This window comes from Eschrichtius robustus, chromosome 7 (assembly GCF_028021215.1).
Source record: "Eschrichtius robustus isolate mEscRob2 chromosome 7, mEscRob2.pri, whole genome shotgun sequence".
Lineage (NCBI taxonomy): Eukaryota > Metazoa > Chordata > Mammalia > Artiodactyla > Eschrichtiidae > Eschrichtius > Eschrichtius robustus.
Window position 1 is genome coordinate 6002629 of NC_090830.1, and position 23479 is coordinate 6026107.

At 38.1% G+C, this 23479-nt stretch overlaps 1 protein-coding gene across 2 annotated transcripts in view; it reads right to left on the minus strand.

The window, feature by feature from the left end:
* Window positions 1-23479, minus strand: part of BMS1 (BMS1 ribosome biogenesis factor) — a 44243-nt gene that overhangs the window by 4634 nt on the left and 16130 nt on the right. For both annotated transcript variants that reach the window (XM_068547521.1, XM_068547522.1), the window contains exons 13-19: window positions 20059-20140; window positions 5500-5573; window positions 4720-4896; window positions 1571-1759; window positions 1302-1482; window positions 1041-1099; window positions 122-244 (exon numbers count right to left, since the gene is read on the minus strand). In XM_068547521.1, the coding sequence (XP_068403622.1) occupies window positions 122-244; window positions 1041-1099; window positions 1302-1482; window positions 1571-1759; window positions 4720-4896; window positions 5500-5573; window positions 20059-20140 (885 nt within the window). The remainder of the gene's footprint in view (window positions 1-121; window positions 245-1040; window positions 1100-1301; window positions 1483-1570; window positions 1760-4719; window positions 4897-5499; window positions 5574-20058; window positions 20141-23479) is intronic.

A 23479-nucleotide genomic window follows, 5' to 3' on the forward strand; every position in this document is an offset into this window, starting at 1 on the left:
AATAGTTTTCTGAAAACATTAGAACTATATCTTAGACCTATATTAGAATATTTCATTCCTCCTTTAACAATATACACATTTATAAGCATATGAATATACAGATATATATATATATATATACCTTAATGAATGAAGTGTTCTTGAAAATTTTATATGGAAAACCAGTTAGCTTTAATTTCTTCACAATTTTTATAGATTTATCCAGATCAAGGACAACTCCTGTGGCAGCTATCCGGAAATCAGCCTAAAAAGGAACCCCCAAAATGTGAATACAGGAATAATGTCAGCAAGAGAAGAACTACATTTCTCTGTAATGCAACAAATTACCAAAGTGCAATTCACTTACAATCACCTAAGAAAAAGTAAGAAAGAATATATGAACATGCAAAACAGTATTTTAACAAAAGCTATCTGAAACTATAATACATGTACGCCAAAATTAATGATATCTTGAGCATTTTCCTGAGGGTGATTTCATAGTAACACAGTTTCACAAAGATGAATGAATGAAAGGGAATATGAAAATTTGGCTAAAATGTTTGAGAAATTAAATTTTGGACATTCAGGATGGATTCCATTTGCCCATTATTTTGTTTTCTTTTCTGTTAAATGAGGCCAATAAAACCTGCTCTGATTGGTCAAATGAAGACTGTGTGAACATACCTTGCTAAACCAGATTACTAGGGGGTAGTCTTATGTCTAACTGGTATCCAATGTATGCCAGAACCTAGTCGAGTGGTTAGCTCATGGTGAGCACTGCTTAAATATTTTTAGAAAAATATTAAAAAGCATAAAATATAAAAGCATAAAAGCATAAAAATATAAAATGTCATCAGTACCATTACAATTCTTCTATTTCCCTCTTCTCTACTCCCACACCTTACTTAAAAGCAAAATTAAAAGCAGGAAAATTAAAAGCAAAGAGAAGTTTACTATAAATACTTGAATAATTTTCAACTTAAAGTTTCAGGTACATATTCCATAATCAAGACATTATTTCTCAAACACAATCTATAAAATAAACCATCAAAGATAGTTACCATTACGCCACTGACAGACTGTATTGCCAAGAACCCAGTACCCTGTGGAGTGATAGGACCTTAAAGGAAACAGGAAAAAAAAAAAAAAAATACAGTGAACCACACATTCTGGATTCTGCTTTACATATACACTCCAATCCAAAAAAAAGAGAAAAATCTTATGAATTGGGATTTCATGAAAGGAAAAAAGCAAAACTATAATGATAAAGCCTAAAAGATTTAAATTAACCTACAAGCAAGTTTATTCTAATCCCTTTTTACCCCAAAAGGTTGCTCCACAATGCATGTGCAGTGGGGTGTATTTCAGAAGCCTTTGTCTTCCATTGTGGTCTTCAATATAATAAAGTGGGATGGTCTGAAACCTCCTCCACCCTACAGAAAAAATGACTGGATCTCGGGACTTGAGGATTTTCTTATACCAACGATGTTTCTTCAGACGCATCTGAAAGGAGAAGAGATTTCAGTAAGATTACTGGTACAAGTATGACCAAAGAACCTCAATCGTTAAGCATACAGTGAAGGGTACCTACCTGTACATATCCAACATTGCCCTCACTATTGCCCAAACCACCCAAAATAATTGGGTAATGTGGGTCAAAGTTAAGCACGAATTCACAGGGGACGTTTTCTATCTCAATTCGGACATACATCCCAGGTCGAAAACCCTCATACTGAACTCTGGCTTCATCATCTTGATCTTCGAATTCTGCCCGGTTAAGCTATACATGAGAAGGGGAAAAAAAACCAAACACAATTAAAAACCCATAATGTTGTCACTTTTAATAAATGTAAGATTAACATTTAAAAAAAAGAGCAATTTCTAAATAAAGGAACCATGTACAGAATTATTTAGGCTTTATCCTAATTAAAAATAATGTATGTTTTATCTATACAGTTTGTTCAGGATACGCCCCAACTGTTTTCTTCTCTGTTGCTCCAAGCTATACTACAGTAAATACAAACAACTCTGAAAGCAGCCCTTAATGTTGGTCGACAAACACTCTGAACTTCCCCATCCACACTTTCTTTTCTTACTCTCCCAATTATTTCACACTTTTTCTCTTTTCATCAAACACCCAGTACCTCCTCCCTCATCCTCACTCTCAGCTGTTGACTGTTTCCTAATTCACTCAAAATTTAAGCAACCTAAAAGAACTTCCACAGTTAGCCCCTCTACCAGGGTTTACACCCATATTCAGCCTTTTATTACAGCTCTGCACTGTTCAGTATAGTAGCCACACATGGCTATTTAAGTTGAAATTAAATAAAAATTTAAAATTCAGTCATTTAATCACATTAACTGTATTTCAAGTGGTCAGTATCAACATGTGGCTAGGCGGCTACAACATTAGACAGTAAGATATACATTTCCTTAATCACAGGAAGCTCTACTAGGCAGCTGTTAGAGATTATCCATGCCTCTATTTAATGCCAAGCTTTACTTGCACCCTAGATCATCCACTTTTGTTGGACTTTATTCCAACAAATCTTTCCTGTTATTTCTCTCATCTTAAAACCTTTTGACTCCACTTCCTCTCACTACTGCCCCATTTCTCTGCTTATCTCTGAAGCAAAATGCCACAGAAGTTTTCTAAAGTCTGGTTCCAGTTACGCTGCTCATATTCTCATAAATCCCCTAAAACTGGACTTGAACCAATACTCCATTGAAATGCTTGCCAAAGTCACTAAAGGCCTCCATGTGCTTAATCCAGTGCTCAATTCTGTCTTCACTGTAGTTAACACATCAGCAGGATTTGAAACAATTTATCACTTCCTTCTACAGTGGTTTCCAGCATACTTCATGTCCTCTTACATTTCTTCTATCTCCTGAGAGCTGCGCAGTCTCCACTGCTGCTTCCTTGTCTCTGCCCAGTCTCCTGAAGTACCCAGTCCTGGTCCTCTCCTCTCCTGACTCCATGCTCACTCCCCAGGTCATTCCACCTATCTCATAGTTTTAAAAAGCACCCAGATCCTGAGTACATCACATTTAAGTCCCTGGCCTCAACAGCTCTCCAGAACTGACCACCTGACACTCCTCTTGTCTGAAAGGTATCTCAAACCTAACAGATCCAAACTTCACCTTCCCAGGTAGACTGACATCAATGAAAGGCTTTCCTATCTTACTGATGACAACCCAATCCCTCCAGTAAGTCATCCTTATCTCCCCTCTCACACATCTCACATTTAATCCACCAGGAAATCCTATTGATCTACCTTTCAAAAAAAGTATAGCCAGAATTTGACTCTTTCTTTCCTCTCATCACTGCAACCCCCCACCCCCTCCCCAGTGTAAGTCATGTTAATCTTACTGAACTTGTGCCAGGGTAATCCTTTCAAGGGGTAAGCAGATCATGCATGTCTCTCCTCTACTCAAAACCCCCGATGGACCCCCATTTCATTCAGAGTAAAAAATTCAAAGTTCTTTACAATGACCCACAAGGTTTTAGGTGATTTTATTTTATTATTATTATTTTTTGGTTGCGTTGGGTCTTCGTTGCTGTGCGCGCACGGGCTTTCTCTAGTTGCGGCGAGCGGGGGCTACTCTTCATTGCGGTGCGCGGGCTTCTCATTGTGGTGGCTTCTCTTGTTGCAGAGCACGGGCTCTAGGCGCGCAGGCTTCAGTAGTTGTGGCTCGTGGGCTATAGAGCACAGGCTCAGTAGTTGTGGCGCACGGGCTTATTTGCTCTGCAGTATGTGGGATGTTCCCGGATCAGGGATCGAACCCGTGTCCCCTGCACTGGCAGGTGGATTCTTAACCACTGCACCACCAGGGAAGCCCCTAGGTGATTTTAAATTATAAATGGCCTAAAGCAAAGACTTCAGAACCTGCCTTACATTTCCTAGTCACTTCTATCAAAGGTCAGTACACACTTTGAATCACTATGTTAATGACTAACCAGGAGACACTTCTTTGACTAGATGAAGACCTAGGTTGAGCAAACCCTGTCAGCTGCATTTTCACAAATCATATACTTAACCTGCAGAAGACATATTAAGGTACGCTCGCGTTTACAGGGATTCTTGGTGGCCCCACTTGTCAAAGCGCATCTCAAACACTTGCCATCAACTGTACACATCTCTGTGTCTCCTTCAGAGTCAGTTCATCATCTCAAACAGCCTGCTCAGCATCCCCGGACGGCAGGGCCACACTATCTCCCTTTCAGCATTCCACAGGCTCCCTTTATCTTTGCACCTGACCTTACATTCGAAGTATCCTCTGAACTCTGACCAAGATGGGTTTTCAGAAAACCATCCCCAGAGAGCACTGGTATATGCATAAGCCACACAGGCCAAGAATCACGTACACATTCAAATTATTCAATTACGGTTCCAGGGAGTAGTAATCAGAATACTAAGGCAATGCTTGCATGTAAATAAACACACTGTCTCAAATCACTACTCTGTAAGATCCTCAAAAATGGTGGCCGTGTCTCAGCCATTTCTGCTTCCGCAACATTTAATGTTTGGTACAAAATAGACACTGATATTTTTCTGGTGAATGTCTGACTGAAGAAACAATTAGATAACTGCATGAATAAACACACCTATTTGCATCTTGACCTAGGAGCCCAAACAGGAGGCCCAGAAGCGGGCAGGGAGCAAAGACCTAATCAAAGTTACATATTCACAGCACTATTACAGCCCTGAAATGAGGCTGATAGGAACTGAGTTTTCTCACCTGTGCTTGTTTCTGCATTTCTCCTTTAAGATCATCAAAGTATGTGTTTTCTCCTTCATCATATTCTGCATCAAACATCTCTTTCAATTTTCTCTTTTTATCCAAATGCTTTTTCTTAGCACTTTCCTCTGCATTGGGGTCAACTTCTTCTTTAACTTCTTCCTCCACATCTTCAACCTTAAATTTCCAGAAGAGAAAATTTTGTAAAAATTTGTGGAGACCTCTTCTTTAAACATTAAGGCAGATTTTAAAAGTTCTATTTGAGCTGCAAAAATCTTAGTTATGATCATCATGAAAACAAAATAAAACAGCCTTTGTCTCTAAATAACATGTACTGCAACAAGAGACATTTAGACATCTGCATTACAATTAGCTGCCATTCCTTAATATGGCTGGGAATGCCAAACATGAATAAAAATAATAGCAACTGATCCCAACCCAGATGCTCCCAGATACTGTTCTAAACAAATATTAGGGAGGACAGGGAATTATTTTTTTTTTTAAAACGGCACTTAAAATTAAGTGGAGGAGAATGATGGCAAGACATTGACCCAGGAGCTAATAAAACTTTCAATGACTGAAGAATCATAACAAGAAGAAGAGGTAATAGGTATCACTCAAAACAATTAACAATAATAAATAAACCAACAACTTTTGGTCCGTTCCCACCCTCTTCACTTTTAGGAAGGAATCCATCCATCTCATATGGGGCCTCTTGCAGAACATACTGACCACAGATCAAGGACCAGTGGCTGATGGCTGGCCATGGCCAAGTCATACCTGAGTATCCAGGCCTGATTTTCCCTTGTGCACGTCCCCTGTTTCCAGGTCTTCAAAGTCACCATAGAGCTCCTCTGGGAAAAGAACATCCAAATGACTCCCCTGTAAGTAGGGCCTGCATGTGACACTCTAGCACCACCCAGCACCAAGTGGCCTAAGTGCTCTGCATCTCAAACTTCATTTTTACTGTGCTTATTGCTACACAACCCTAAAGAATCCCGCCCTTACACAGCCTTCTTTTTCTTGTTAAATTTTGTCAGTATTTCATCACCTGTTTAGGTTAAGGAAATGGGCCCAATCCACTTTTCCATATTCTACTTCAAAATGCCACTTAGCCACAAGCTATTTTTCCAGGATAGGTGATGAACATTCCGTAGCAGAGATGCATACAGAGGTGGCATGCGTGGCCCTGCATGTCAGTCCCCAAACCAACAGTTCAAAGAGTGACTTGAAAAGTCATGGCATGATAACAGCACATATGAAAAAGAGTCTCAACAATAAGATCAACACAGCACAACCATGTGACATACCTAGGGAAGATCTGAGATTACACAAAATACAGCATTTAGAGTAACAGTAGTATCGAAAACAATGTCAAGCCCATAAGAAGAGCTCATTTATTTGTTTTTGGAGCTCTAAGTTTAGTTATGGATCCTACCCTTAAAAGAAACAGGCAAGTTAAAACTCTGGGAGGCAACATTTAGAAAGGTATCAAAACATTTTCATATAAGAAAGAGCCAAAGAACCAAAGGACACATAAAAGGTCGGAAGATTTCATTTGTAATAAAAAACAAAAAAGGATAAAGTACTTAGGAATAATCCTAACAAGAAATGTACTAGAACTTTAGTTTAAAAATTTTTTAAGCTTTAATATGCTTTTTAAAGGACACATGGAGACACAACTAGGGTGCCAGTGGGACGCTGGTGGGGGCCCTCGACGCCCAAGGTGACGGGAGGAACCCCCGAGCGACTGGGTAGGACATGGGGGAGTGAGGGGGGAGGAGAAGTGGAGGTCGGACAGGAATGGCACCCCGAGGGGTGGCTGGGATGGGAGAGGGGTTCCCACGTCGAGGGACCCTCAGGGGCTCGGAGGATCAGGCATTTCCCCTGTCCAACTGGGCCCCGGGAGGCCTGTGGGGCTCCTGGGCCAGGTCCTCCTCCCTCCAAGGCCCCCTCCAGTCCGCGTTGATCCCAGGGGCATAGGAGGGAGGTGCGGGGAGGAGAGGTGGGATGTTGGGGTCCTCCAAGACCAGAGGATCAGGGAAGGTGCCATGGGCATTTCCCCCACCCACTCGGCCCTGGGAAGCCTGCTGGGCTCTCAGCCTAGTCATCCGTTCTCGTTCTCCAGGGTCCCCTCTGGCCTCATGGGTCCTAGGGGCATGGGAGGGAGGGAGGAGGGGGAAGAAGGGAAGAGGAGGAGAAGTGGACAGGGGGGACCCTCTGGGGCCGGGGGATCAGGGGAAGCACCATGGGCATTTCCCCCGCCCAATCGGCTCCAGGAAGCCTGTTGGGGTCTGGTCCCCTGTCTTCCGGAGCCCTCTCCTGCTGCGTGGGTCCTAGGGGCATGGGGCAGGGTGGGGGTGGGGGGGGACAAGAGAGGCCAATGGGGAGGGGTCCTCCGGGATCGGAGGACTCGGGGGAAGGCACCTAGCATTTCCCCTGCCCACTCAGGCCCAGTGAGCCTGCTGGGGTCCTGGACCTGGTACTGCGCCCTCCAGGGACAGAGGCACTCCTGGCACCTCCTGCTGCGTTGAGCCTAAGCCCCACCACCCCGCAGGGCCTGTTCCAGCCCTGTGGGTTCTAAGCATAGGCCCCACCCACCACCTAAACCCTGCCCCTGCATAAGCCCCACCCCCATAGCCAAGGCCTCGTCTGGCTTTTTTTTTTTTTTTTTAAACTCCTCTTTTTTACTACTGTGGTTCTCTTTTACTTTCCGGTTGTTCTTTGATCTATATTTTTATTTTTTTATTCTTTCTTACATATCTGTTAGTTTTCTAATCTTATTTTATTTTTTTTCTCTTTGTTATTGTTCTGCTCCTTTTTTCTTTTTCCTTTTCTTTTTTTTTTTTTTGCCACCCCACAAGGCTTGCAGGATCTTGGTTCACAAGCCAGGGGTTGGGCCAGAGCTCCTGTGGTTGGAACTCCGAGTCTCAACCACTGGAGTAACAGAAAACCTCATACCCCAGGGAATATTCATCACAGTGAGGTCTCCCAGAGGTCCTCATCTCAGCACAAAGACCGAGCTCTACCCAACAGCTTACAAACTCCAGTGCTGGAAGCCTTAGGCCAAACAACCAGTAAAACAGGAATACAATCCCACCCATTTAAAAAAAAAAAAGAGACGACAAAACAATATGTCAAGTGTCAAGATGAAGGAACAAAGTAAAAACCTACAAAACCAAGTAAATGAAGAGGAAATAGGGAACCTACCTGAAAAAGAATTCAGAGTAATGATAGTAAAGATGATCCAGAATCTCAGAAATAGAATGGAGGTACGGATTGAGAACATCAAGAAATGTTTAACAAAGGTCTAGAAGAACTAAAGAACAAACAGATGAACAACATAATAACTGAAATGAAAATTACACTAGAAGGAAACAATAACAGAATAACTGAGGCAGAAGAACAAGTAAGTGAGCTGGAAGTCAAAATGGTAGAAATAACTGCCGAGGAGCAGAATAAAGAGAAAAGAATGAAAAGAACTGAAGACAAAGAGACCTCTGGGACAACGCTAAATGCACCAACATTTGAATTATAGGGGCCCCAGAAGAAGAAGAGAAAAAGAAAGGGTCTTAAGAAAATATTTGAAGAGATTATAATGGAAAACTTCCCTAACATGGGAAAGGAAATAGTCACCCAACTCCAGGAAGCACAGAGAGTCCCATAAAGGATAATCCCTAGGAGAAACACACCAAGACACATATTAATCAAACTAACAAAAATTAAATTCCAAGAAAAAATATTAAAAGCAGCAAGGGAAAAACAAAAAATAACATACAAAGGAATCCCCATAACGTTATCAGCTGATTTTTCAGCAGGAACTCTGCAGGCCAGAAGGGAATGGAAGGATATACATTTAAAGTGATGAAAGAGAAAAACCTACAACCAAGATTACTCTACTCAGCAAGGATCTCATTCAGATTCGACAGAGAAATCAAAAGCTAAGAATTCAGCACCACCAAACCAACTTTACAACAAGTGCTAAAGGAACTTCTCTAGGCGGGAAACACAAGAGAAGAAAAAGACCCACAAAAACAAACCCAAAACAATTAAGAAAATGGTAATAGGAACATACATATCGATAATAACCTTGAATGTAAATGGATTAAATACTCCAAACAAAAGACACAGGCTGGCTGAATGGATACAAAAACAACAAGACCCATATATATGCTGTCTACAAGAGACCCAATTCAGACCTAGGGACACATACAGACTGAAAGGGAAGGGATGGAAAAAGATATTCTATGCAAATGGAAATCAAAAGAAAGCTAGAGTAGCAAAACTTGTATCAGATAAAATAGATTTTAAAATAAAGACTGTTACAAGAGATAAGGAAGGACACTACATAATGATCAAGGGATCAATCCAAGAAGAAGATATAACAATTATAAATATTTATGCACCCAACACAGAAGCATCTCAATACATAAGGCAAATGCTATCAACCATAAAAGGGGAAATCGACAGTAACACAATAATAGTAGGGGACTTTAACACCCCACTTACACCAATGGACAGTTCATCAAAAAGAAAATAAGTAAGGAAGCACAAGCTCTAGATGACAAAATACACTAGATAGATTTAATTGATATCTATAGGACATTACACCCAAAATTGGCAGAATACACTTTTTTCTCAAGTGCACACGGAACATTTTCCAGGATAGATCACACCTTGGGTCACAAATCAAGCCTCAGAAAATTTAAGAAAATTGAAATCGTACCAAGCATCTTTTCTGACCACAGTGCTATGAGACTGGAAATCAATTAAAGGAAAAAACCTGTAAAAAACAAATACATGGAAGCTAAACAGTGTGCTACTATATGACCAAGAGATCGCTGAAGAAATCAAAGAAATAGAAGAATACACAGAAACAAATGACAACTAAAACACAACGACCCAAAACCTATGGGATGCAGCAAAAGCAGTTCTAAGACGGAAGTTTATATCAATACAATCCTACCTCAAGAAACAAGAAAAATCTCAAATAAACTATCTAACCTTACAGCTAAAGCAACTAGAGAAAGAAGAACAAAGAAAACCCAAAGTCAGTAGAAGGAAAGAAATCACAAATATCATAGCAGAAATAAATGAAATATAAATGGAGGAAACAAAAGCAAAGATCAATAAAACTAAAAGTTGGTTCTTTGAGAAGATAAACAAAATTGATAAACCTTTAGCCAGACTCATCAAGAAAAAAAGGGAGAGGACACAAATCAACAAAATTAGAAATGAAAAAGAAGAAATCACAACTGACAATGCAGAAATACAAAGGATTTTAAGAGACTACTACAAACAACTATATGCCAATAAAATGGACAACCACAAAGAAATGTACAAATTCTTGGAAAGGTACAATTTACCAAGACTGAACCAGGAAGAATTAGAAAACATAAACAGACCTATCACAAGTAATGAAATTGAAACTGTAATTAAAAATCTTCTAACAAACAAAAGTCCAGGACCAGATGGCTTCACAGGCGAATTCTATTAAACATTTAGAGAAGAGCTAACACCCATCCTTCTCAACCTCTTCCAAAAAATTGCAGAGGGAGGAATACTCCCAAATTCGTTTTACGAAACCACCATCACCCTGATACCAAAACCAGACAAAGATATCACAAAAAAAGAAAATTACAGACCAATATCACTGATGAATACAGATGCAAAAATTCTGAACAAAATACTAGCAAACAGAATCCAACAACACGTTAAAAGGATCGTACACCATGATCAAGTGGGATTTATCCCAGGGATGCAAGGATTCTTCAATATACGCAAATCAATCAATGTGATACATCATATTAACAAACTGAAGAATTAAAACCATATGATCACCTTAAAAGACGCAGAAAAAGCTTTTGACAAAATTCAACACCATTTATGATAAAAACTCTCCAGAAAATGGGCATAGAGGGAACCTACCTCAACATAATAAAGGCCATAAATGACAAACCCATAGCAAACATCATACTCAATGGTGAAAAACTGAAAGCATTTCCACTAAGATCAGGAACAAGGCAAGGATGTCCACTCTCGCCACTCTTATTCAACATAGTTTTGGAAGTCCTAGCCACAGCAATCAGAAAAAAAAAGAAATAAAAGGAATACAAATTGGAAAAGAGGAAGTAAAACTGTCACTGTTTGCAGATGACATTATACTATACACAGAAAATCCTAAAGATGCCACCAGAAAACTACTAGAACTAATCAATGAATTTAGTAAGGTTGCAGGATACAAAATTAATGCACAGAAATCTCTGGCATTCCAATACACTAACAGTGAAAAATCAGAAAGAGAAATTAAGGAAACACTCCCATTTACCAATGCAACAAAAAGAATAAAATACCTAGGAATAAACCTACCTAAAGAGGTGAAAGACTTGTACTCAGAAAACTATAAAACACTGATGAAAGAAATCAAAGATGACATAAACAGATGGAAAAATATACCATGTTCTTGGATTGGAAGAATCAATATTGTGAAAATGACTATACTGCCCACAGCAATCTACAGATTCAATGCAATCCCTACCAAACTACCAATGGCATTCTTCACAGAATTAGAACAAAAAATTTTACAATTCGTATGGAAACACAAAAGACTCCAAATAGCCACAGCAATCTTGAGAAAGAAAAACGGAGCTGGAGGAATCAGGCTCCCTGACTTCAAACTATACTACAAAGCTACAGTCATCAAGACAGTATGGTACTGGCACAAAAACAGAAATATAGATCAATGGTACAGGATAGAAAGCACAGAGATAAACCCACACACATATAGTCACCTAATTTACGACAAAGTAGGCAAGAACATACAATGGAGAAAAGACAGCCTCTTTAATAAGTGATGCTGGGAAAAGTGGACAGCTACATGTAAAAGAATGAAATTAGAACACTACCTAACACCATACACAAAAATAAACTCCAAATGGATTAAAGACCTAAATATAAGACCAGACACTATAAAACTCCTAGAGGAAAACATAGGAAAAACACTCTTTGACATAAACCACAGCAAGTTCTTTTTTGACACACCTCCTAAAGTAATGAAAATAAAAACAAAAAACACAAATGGGACCTAATGAAACTTAAAAGCTTTTGCACAGCAAAAGAAACCATAAACAAGACTAAAACACAACCCTCAGAATGGGAGAAAATATTTGCAAGTGAAGCACAAAGGATTAATCTCCGAAATATACCAACAGCTCATGGAGCTCAATATCAAAAAACCCCCAAACAACCCAATTAAAAATGGGCGGAAGACCTAAATAGACATTTCACCAAAGAAGACATACAGATGGCCAAGAGGCACATGAAAAGCTGCTCAGCAGGGCTTCCCTGGTGGCGCAGTGGTTGAGAATCTGCCTGCCAATGCAGGGGACACGGGTTTGAGCCCTGGTCTGGGAAGATCCCACATGCCACAGAGCAACTGGGCCCGTGAGCCACAACTACTGAGCCTGCGCGTCTGGAGCCTGTGCTCCGCAACAAGAGAGGCCACGATGGTGAGAGGCCCGCGCACCGCGATGAAGAGTGGTCACCGCTTGCCACAACTAGAGAAAGCCCTCGCACAGAAACGAAGACTCAACACAGTCATAAATAAATAAATAAATAAATAAAAGAACGTGAATTTCTTAAAAAAAAAAGCTGCTCAGCATCACTAATTATTAGAGAAATGCAAATCAAAACTAAAATGAGGTATATCACCTCACACCAGTCAGAATGGCCATCATCAAAAAGCCTACAAACAATAAATGCTGGAGAGGGTGTGGAGAAAAGGGGACCCTGTTGCACTGTTTGTGGGAATGTAAATTGATACAGCCACTATGGAGAACAATATGGAGGTTCCTTAAAAAACTAAAAATAGAACTACCATATGACCCAGCAATCCCACTACTGGGCATATACCCTGAGAAAACCATAATTCAAAAGGACATGTGTATTCCAATGTTCACTGCAGCACTACTTCCAATAGCCAGGACACGGAAACAACCTAAATGTCCAATGATAGATGAACAGATAAAGAAGATGTGGTACATATATGCAATGGAATATTACTCAGCCATAAAAAGGAATGAAATTGGGTCATTTGTAGAGATGTGGATGGACCTAGAGTCTGTCATACAGAGTGAAGTAAGCCAGAAAGAGAAAAACAAATATCGTATATTAATGCATATATGTGGAATCTAGAAAAATGGTACAGATGAACCTATTTGTAGGGCAGGAATAGAGACGTAGACATAGAGAACAGACATGTGGACACACTGGGGGAAGGGGAGGGTGGGACGAATTGGGAGATTAGGTTTGACATAATTACACTACCATGTGTAAAACAGATAGCTAGTGGGAACATGCTGTATAGCACAGGGAGCTCAGCCTGGTGTTCTGTGACAATCTAGATAGGTGGGATGGGGGAGGGTGGGAGGCCAAGAGGGAGGGCATATAGGTATACATATAGCCGATTCACTTCACTGTACAGCAGAAACTAACACAACACTGTAAAGCAATTTTACTCCAATAAAAAAGTAAAATAAAATAAAGGACACATGGAATAACCTTAGCTAATGCTTTTAAGTGCTTCACATACCAGGCACTGCTCTAAGTGTTTTACATGCCTTAACTATATTCTTCAACATGACTCAATGAAGGAGGTATTATTAATGTTATCTACTGAACAAGTAAAACCACCATGTGTGTGGAAAGGAAGACTCAATATCATGAAGACTCTAATTCTCTCTTTTACTTAGTTACAATGAAAATAACTACCAAGGATTTCCAGTCTGGAAAAGATGGTGTAGACATATCTCCTCTGTTCCTCCTGACTGTGTATAACCATCAACTCCAGAAATGATGCAAGAGCACAAGAGACAACCAAAGGAGAACTCTGAAAGGTGGAAAGACAAAGATGGGCTGGTGAGCATCCCCAGGACCAGAGGAATGACATAGTGGCCTATGTCTCACTATACCACAACCCACAGAAAGGCAACTTAGGGCCACCATTTTCCAATCCACAAGTGGCAACAGAAGGCAGCCGCAGAATGAGATAGGCTCATTCTTCCTTCAGATTGAACCAGATCTCACCAGCAATCCAGGTAAACTGGGTATCCCACTGACAGCAAGTGATGAAGGAAAGTGCTAGCCTTCCCAAAGAGCTTGAATCTCCTTTCCTCCACCAAGATGTACCAGGTGCCCAAGGGTTGTCAGCAAGGAGGGATTCCACCAGGCATGAGACTCTCCTCTTCCACCTTAAAAACAATATGCGTCCAGGCAGGACCAAGCAAAGGAGATGCCCCCAGAACAAGCAAACTGGCCCCAGAGGCCAAAACAACTTTCCCCAACCTAGCCACACTAGGTGACCCAGCCTAGGGAAGCTCCTCTGTTTCCCCCAGGTAGCACCAGCAGGAACCAGTAGCACCAGCAGGAACCAGTAGCACCAGCAGGAACCAGTAGCACCAGATAAACCAAGTAGAGCAAAACAGTACCACAAAGGCTCTGAAATTAAATTGTCATTGGAACCACAGCCCATGAAGTAGACCAGGGCCTGCACATTAAACCTAAACAGGATGATCACCTGCTAAAATTTTAAAATTACATAGGACCCAGGGTCTCCAAACAAAATGTGTGGCTACAATAGAAAATCACCTGTCATACCCAGAACCAAGAAAATCATCATTTGAATGTGAAAAGACAAATGAAAACAACACTGAAATGAATCAGATGTTGGAGCTATCTGACTTGTATCTTGAAGCAGCCATTATAAATAAAATTATAAAACCAAAAAAAAAAAAAAAAACAACTTCAACAAGCAACTATAAATCTTACAGCAACAACCAAAAAATTGAAAACCTCAACAAGAAATTGAAGAACAAAATGGAAATTATAGAACTGAAAAATACAGTAACAGAAATTAAAAACTGGCTACGTGGGCTCAATAGTAAGAGTAGAGATGACAGAGGATGGACTCAGAGAACTTGAGGCCACATAATAGAATTCATTCAGTCTGAACAACATAGAGAAAGCCTAAAAACAAATGAAGAGCGCCTCAAAGACCTGTGGGACAGAAACAAAAAAATCCCAACATCTGTATCATCAGAGTCTCAAGGAGTCTGGAGCTGAAAGAAATAATGACTGCAGATTCCTAAATCTGTTGAAAGACACTAACTTACAGATTCAAGAAGATGAGTTATCTCAAACAGAGTAAACCCAACAAAATTCACACCAATCAAACTTCTGAAAACTAAAACCAAATAAAAAATATCTGAAAGCAGCCAGAAAGAAATGACAGATTACCTATAGGGGGACACCAAGTAAAATGACAGCCTATGTATCTATTCTTTAGAAATGAAGAAGGAAACAGACATTCTCAGATGAAGAAAAACTACAGGAATTTGTAGCTACCATACTTACCCTTAAAAAATGGCTAAAGGAAGTTCTTAAGCAGAAAGGAAATTATAAAAGGAGTAATCTGAGGCCATCAGAAAAAAAAAGAAAAAAGAAAAAAAGAACAGAAATATGGATATACAGAACAGACTATCCATCTTCTTATGAATTTGTAAAATCATATTTCATAGTCAAAAAAATTATACCACTATCTAATATTCAAGCCAATGATATTTAAAAGTGGGGAAACTACAACAAACTACTAAATATAACAAAAAAGATGCAAATTCACAGATACAGAGAACAAACTAGTGGTTACCAGTGGGAAGAGGGAAGTGGGGAGGGCTAATAGAGAGGTAGGGAATTAAGAAGTACAAACTATTAGGTATAAAATAAGCTACAAGGATATATTCCCCATACAACACAGGGAATATAGCCAATATTTTATAATAACTATAAATGGAGTATAACCTGTAAAAAGTGTGGATCACTATATTGTACATCTGTAACTTATATAATAATAAAAAAAAATCTTTTTAAGTGGGGAAGATAAAAGGGCCTAAATGGAAGAAAAGTTTACACATGTTACTCAAAGTGGTAAAATGTTGGTAACAGTAGGTGTAATATTACAATATGTATATAGTCTATTTTGACCACTTCTAATCAACATTGTACTGGAAGTTTAAGCCAGTGTACTAAGACAAGAAAAATAAGACATCTAGATAGCACAGAAAGAAGTAAAACTGTCTTTATTCACAGATCATATATGATGGTCTTTGCTACACAATGGGCAAAAATTGCAAATTCCATGTGATAAAGGATTGTATCAAAAGTAATTAAGAATTAAACTTCAATAATAACACACAACCAAAGTAAAATAATGGGCAAAAGATTTGACAGACACTTCACTGAAGAAACACAAATGGCAAATACACATGTGAAAAAAGGCTCATTATCATTAATCATTAGGAAAATAAAATAAGATACCACTCTAAACCTTAAAAAGTGTCTAAAATTAAAAAGACCAACATATCAAGCACTGGCAAGGATGTGGAGCAACTGGAAGTCTCATAAAGTGCTAGTGGCAATGCAAAATGGTACAACCACTAAGGAAAACAATGTGGCTATTTCTTAAAAAAAATTAGAACTACATCTACCATATGATTCATTTAGTCCACTCTGAGGTATGTACCCAAGAGAAATGAAAGCAGTTGTTCATACAAAGACTTGTAGAAGAATGTTCACAGTAGCTTTATTTGCAATAGCCCCAAACTGGAAATAATATAAATGTCCATCAAAAGGTGAACAGATAAACAAACTGTATTGCATTATACAATGGAATACTACTCACCAATAAAAAGAAATTAACTACGCAGCAATAAAAAGGAATGAACATACAACAGCATGGATGAATCTCAAAATGATTATGCTGAGTACAATAAGTTAGAAAAGACTGCATACCATATGATTCCATTTATATCAAATTGCAGAGGATACAAACTCTTGTATAGTGACAGAAAGCAGAAGAGTGGTTACCTGGTGATAGGGAAAGGACAGAAGGGAGGGATAACAAGTGGCATGAGGAAACTTTTGGGGTGACAAATATGTTCATTGGGTGACAAATATGTTCATTATCTTGATTGTAGTGATTGTATACTCATGTCAAAGCTTTTCAAACTGTACACTTTAAATATGTGCAGTTTACTGTATATCCATTAAACCTCAATGCAGCTACTAAAAAAGACACAAATCCACCACACTTTCTTTTGGAAACAGAAAAGATGATTCTTAAGTTTCCGTGGAAAAATAAGTAAGAGAATAGTCAGAAGAATTCTAAAAAACCTAGCAGAGACAGAGAGAGATAGGAACCAGTCATACCAGTTTTAATAGTTGGTGTCTTAACAGCATACTATAAAGCTATATAAGGGTTTTAAACATCGCAATGATGAATGAACCAACAGAAATCAATGCCGTAAACTAGAAAAGCCCCAAAATTTTTTTCTATATCTATCAATTAAGAATATGACAAAAAGAGCATTTTAATCAGTTGGGAAAAGAATAAATAGTATTGGAAAGAACCTGGTGGCCACCTGGGAAAAACTCTATCTATGCCTCTCAACTCATACTAAAATAAGTAGCAGATAAGTCGGTGATTTAAATGTTAAAAAAAAAAAAAAGGAAATCAGGAAGTACTAGAAAAAACAATGGAAGATTTTTCTTCTCCTTTTTTAGATTTTTTTTTTTTTTTTAACAAAAGACCTTTTTAAGTATAAGACAAATCCCAAAAGTCATTTAAGGCAAAACTGATAAATCTAACTTCATTAAAAAAAAAAAAATTCCACATGAAAGAATCAAAAAGTTAAAATACAAATGTTAAAATAAGGGGGTTAAATGTGGCACCTCATATCACAAAAGACTTATTTCTCTAATATATAAAAAATTCTTATAAATAAGTATGAAAAAATATCAACAATAACCCAATAGAAAATGGGCAAAGCATATTCAAAGACAGTTTATGGAAGGAAATACAAATGGCCCCCTAACACACAGAAAGGTGCTCAAACTGGCAGAGACCCAAGGTTTTGTTAGTGCTCTGTTCATTAATTGTGACAAATGTACCATCCATATGTAAGATGATAATAATCGGGCAAACTGGGTGTGAGGTATGTGGGAACTCTGTACTATAGTCACAATTTTTCTCTAAATCTAAACTATTATAAACTTTAAAAAAATAAGCAAAAGACTTAAATGGATACCTCACAAAGGAAGATACTAAATTGGCCAATACGCACATGCAAAGATACGCAACATCCTTTGTCATCAGGGAATTACAAATTAAAACCACGAGATACTATTTCACACCCACTAGGATGTGAACTGAAATTGTCATCCACTGCTGGAGTTCTCTTTGAAGAACTGTGGGGCAGTTTACTTCGTGATCAACCCACAGAGACAGGATGACCCTCCCACCCAAAATATGGTTTGAATATTGAGACAGATGACACACACATGAATCAAGAGGATATGGAAAGATTTGTAATTCACAAAATGAGACATTTTGGGGAGAGGAGGGCAGACTTCCCAAGCTAGTTCAAATACAGCTTGGGAGAGCAGGCGGGAAAGGAGAATAGCTTGAGCTGTTAATGGTGGTTACGAGGTGGTAGGGCTTTGGTGACAGCTGGAGTGTATATGGTTTGAAATCCCTCCTGATGCCAAAAGAGGAGCACCTTGGCTTTTTTATCAGCTTGCCCAGATGTAGGACAGAAAGGGGGACAGAACAGGTGGGGCTTAAGAGCTGTCATCAGTCTAACATTAAAAATGGAGTCAAACTCTATTGGTTTCTCATCAAGTTGGGTGTCCATCTACCCACCCCATAGCTCTGCCATTCTACTCCTAGGTATTACCAAGGAGAGATGAAAACCAATTTCCACAAAAAAAGACCTATACGTGAATGTTCAGAGCAGCCTTAATTGTAATAGTCAACTACTGGAAACAACCTAAATGGCCATCAAGAGAAAAATGGATAAACAATTGTGGCATATCCATGCAACAGAATACTTAACTCAGCAACAAGAAGAAACAAATTATAATATGAATGAACCTCAAAAACAGTATGCTAAGTAAAAGAATCTACAGACAAAAGAGAGTATTTTTATTATGTAATTCTAGAAAAGGCAAAACTAATTTATAGTGAGAGAAAGCAGATCATTGGTTGCCTCGGGACTGGTGTGATGGTGGGAGTAGGGACTGACTGCAAAGGGGCATGAGGGTTCTTTCTGTGGTGATGGAAATACTTTATTTCTTGATTGTAATGGTAGTACATGAACATATACAACTGTCCAAACTAGCCAAACAAGAATATTCTTAAAACAGGTATACTTAATTGTATGTAAAACATATCTCAACAAGGTTGATTTATTAAAAAGTAAAACATTGTGTTGAGGGAAAGAACCCAGACACTAAAAAATACATACTGTCCGACTACATCTGTATGAAGTCCAAGATCAGGCAAAACAAATCTAGGGTGATAGAAATCCAAAAGTGGCTGCCTGGGGTAGGGGATGGGTGCTGACTGCAAAGGACACAGACAAACATTTAGGGTGTGACAGAAATGTTCTTATTCTCGTTTTGGGTGATGGATCTAAGTGTATATAATTGTCAAAATATATTAGGTTGAACATTAAGCTATACCTTAATTTTTAAAAGTGCTTTCCTTAAAAACAAAACCAAAAAATTCCTTTTCTAATCCCACAACTAACAAATACAAGTAAAAGAAAAAAATCAAACCTTGTTAATTTTTTAATCATGAGAAAAATAGTAGAATGAAAAATAAATCCAAAAGTTATGGATCTAACAAAATAGAGAACGTGCAAATCTAACTAAAAAACAAAAAAGAAAAAGAAAAAAGGAACAATGTTAGAAATGAGAAAGTGCAAATAACAGATGAGTGCTTTATTCTATTATAAATTCAAAATTTCACTGAAAGTCTTGTCAGAAAATATTATGAAGAATATGTCATGAAAATGTCAAAATATAAACACAAAAACCACAACCACCACTACAAGAAAACCAAATTTGACCAATGATCATAGAAGAAACTGAAAATGTTTCTTAGGAAGCCTTTACATACCTATGCATGCCTGCCAAAAACGCTTAGCCTGAATCTAATCACAGCACGTAAACAAGAATGACTATTTTTAACAATGCATGATAAAATTTATGGAAAGCTTCCCACTCTTCTTCAACGTCCATATCTAATAAGTCAACTAACCAGAGGGAGAAAATAAGACCATCATGAAAGGAGGAACTAGAATGTTACTCCTGTCAGAACTCTTGTCAGAGTTCCCCAAGCCATTTCACAATTGACTAATATTTTCAACTTGAATATTAAAGATATGGAAGAAAATAATATAGAGAGAAGGCAGTCTTCTCTGAAGAATACAGCCATTTACTTACCATCTTCTGCTAAGATCTTGGCTGCATCTTTATCCTCTTCCCACTTCCCAGTCACGAAGCAATCTCTGATACTGTTCATAACCTTATACAGAAAAGTCAGCTTAGTTGACAGGCTCCAATCATTCAATAAATAACTGCTTTGAGAAACAGTAGGTGACAATTTGCCTTTAAATACTTTTCAAGACACTTCTATGGATATTTTCATTCCAAGTGGGCCTATGAAATAACTTTGATGTAGATAGTATAACAACAGATATAAAAACATAAATATTATAGCATTAACCAGTGGATAGGGAAAATAACGTCAGCCCAGTGACCTCATAAGTAAACAAACAGATATTTACTAATTCGTTAACCCAGACTTATCATGGCTGTTTGAAAACTTAATTCCTCTGCCAAAGACAAAATGTCTTGTATGAGCCCAACAGTGCAAAGAGTATTGATGAGGCTCCCAGTCCCAGATCTGCCAGATCATCCAGTACACACATGTAGTGGATGCTGGGTGCACCTCTCAAATACAGGCTAAAACTTGTACACAACTCTGTTTCAGACTGCTTCCTGGGGAACCTGACTTAAGACAGCACATGTCACTCACTGCCAAGGGCTCAAAAGCACATATAAAGAAATCTGCACATAGGTCCTGGCTTTCAATCACATTTTGATCATGATTCACATTTTTCAGATACAACCTCACTCTCAAAGAGTAGCCTTGAAGCTAGCATGACTACAATGGATGCAAAAGCAAATCTGCTCATTTACTCATTCCTTCATGCCTACAATTACTCAGTAAATATTTACTGAACATCTACTCTGTGCCAAGAAGCTTTGCAGGCACTGAATGGCAAACTGTTCCAAAAGATCCTTGCTTTCATGAAGCTTAACAATTGACTTAGGGGAACCAGGGACCAAATAAATTTTAAAAAATAGACCCTCCATGATAAAAACCCTCAACAAACTTAGAAGGGAACTTCCTAAATCTGATAAAAAGCATCCATAAAAAACCCACAGTTAACATCACACTTAATGGTGAAAGACTGAGAGCTTTCCCTTTAAGATCAGGAGTAAGACAAGGATGTCTCCTCTCATCACTTCTATTCAACATTGTACTAGGCGTTCTAGTCAGGGCCATTAGGTAAGAAATTAAAATAAAAGGCATCCAGTTTAGAAAGAAAAACTATCTCTATTCACAGGTGGTATGATCTTGTGTATAGAAAACCCTAAGGAATCTACTGAAAAACTATCAGAATAAATGACTTCAGCAAGATCGTAAGATACTAGATCAATATACAACAGTAAACTTTATTTCTATACACTAGGAATGAATATCCAAAAATGAAATTCAGAAAACGGTTCCTTTTACAATCACATCAAAAAGAATACCAGGAATAAATCCAACAAAAGACGTGCAAAGCTTATACTCTGATAACTACAAAACATTCTTTAAAGAAAAGATCTAAATAAATGGAAAGGCATCCCATGTTAACAGATTAGAAGACTTGGTATTGTTAAGGTCTCAATACTACCCAAGTCAGTGCAATCCCTATCAGAATCCCAGCTGGTTTCTTTGCAGAAGAAGATTCTGCAAAGAATTCTTTGATTCTAAAATACAGAAAACCCAAGGGATCCAGAAAAGACAAAACAATCTTGAAAAAGAACAAAGTTGCGGGATTCACATTTCATGATTTCAAAACTTACTACAAAACAATAGTAATCAAAATAGTACGGTACTAGCATAAGGACAAATGTATAGATCAATGGAATATAATTAAGAGTCCATAAATAAACCCATGTAACTACGGTCAAGTGATTTTCACCCAGGGTGCCAAGACAAGGCAATAGGGGAAAGAACAGACTTTTCAACATGTGCTAGGACAACTAGATATCCACATGCAAAAGAATGAAGTTGGACTCATCTCACACCAAATACAAAAATTAACTCAAAGTGTATCAAAGACCTAAACGTAAGAGCTAAACTATAAAACCCTTACACAAACCATAGGAGTAAATCTTCATGATTTTGGATTTGGCAATGGTTTCTTAGATATGATACCAACAACAACAAAAATACAGAGAAATTGAACTTCATCAAAATTTAAAACTTCATGCCTCAAAGGGCAAAGAAAAGATAACCTACAGAATAGGAGAAAATATTTGCAAATCATATACTTGATAAGGGGACTTGGATCCTGAATACATACTCAATGATAAAAAGACAAATAACCCAATTTTTCAAATGGGAAAATAGTATGAATAGATATTTCTTCAAATAATATATACAAATGGAAAACAAGCACATGAAAAGATGTCTAACATCATTAGGCATCAGGAAAAGGCAAATCAAAACTGCAATGAGATATTACATCACACCTCCTAGAATGGTTATAACAATAAAAAACAAGAACAACAAAAACAACAACAGGTAATAACAAGTGTTGGTGATGTTATTCCGACGTGGAGGACTCAAAAGCTATATATACTGCTGGTGGGAATGCAAAATGGTGTAGCCACTTTTGAAAAAACAAAAGGGAGAACATATAAGAAAAAAACTTCAGGGGACTTCCCTGGTGGTCCAGCAGTTAAGACTCCGTGCTCCAAATGCAGGGGTCCCGGGTTTGATCCCTGGTCAGGGAACTAGATCCCGCATGCTGCAACTAAAAGATACCACACACGGCAACAAAGATCCCGCGTGCCGCAACTAAGACCCCGCACAGCCAAATAAATAAATAAATATTTTTTTTTTTTTTAAAAGGAAAAAACTTTAAGTTTTCAGTAATCATATTAATAGAAACATGTGTAATGTTATTCTGACACTTCTATGTATAATTGGGATAAAGCAAATAATTACACAATTTTCTAATTTAATCATCTTCAAGTTCAAACAGGGACTAATTCTACAGTGGAAAAACAAGAGATATAAACATAAGATAAAAGAGATTAAGTAAGAACCCTGTAGTCCTGAATCTGAATTGAAAATGTATGTATGAATTTTCCTAGCTCTGGTCACTGAAAAGGCCTAGAAACAATGACCGACCCATAGCAATGAGTATACATAGACCTAGACTGTGATGCTGAAATACCATTTTGTACTAAGAAAAATCAGGACTTCTTATGGCTGTTTCCAAGTCTGGCATCAGAAATGTACAAGATGATACTGGAACACCTTATCATATCTGACAGCAATGAAGCAATCTAAGGACTACTAGGATCATGTCAAAAGGACTCAGGAGCCAATCTGAAGAGACTCTCACTGGTCACAGATGTGATAAATATGATCATCAGTAAGGATAACAAGTGCAGGGGAAGGAAACACATCAACTATATTTAAATTCATGAGTTAAAAAAAAAAACTTTAAAAAAAAAAAGTCACCTTTGGAGAATCATTCTGAAAACTGATAAAAATAATCAACCATTTATACTGCTT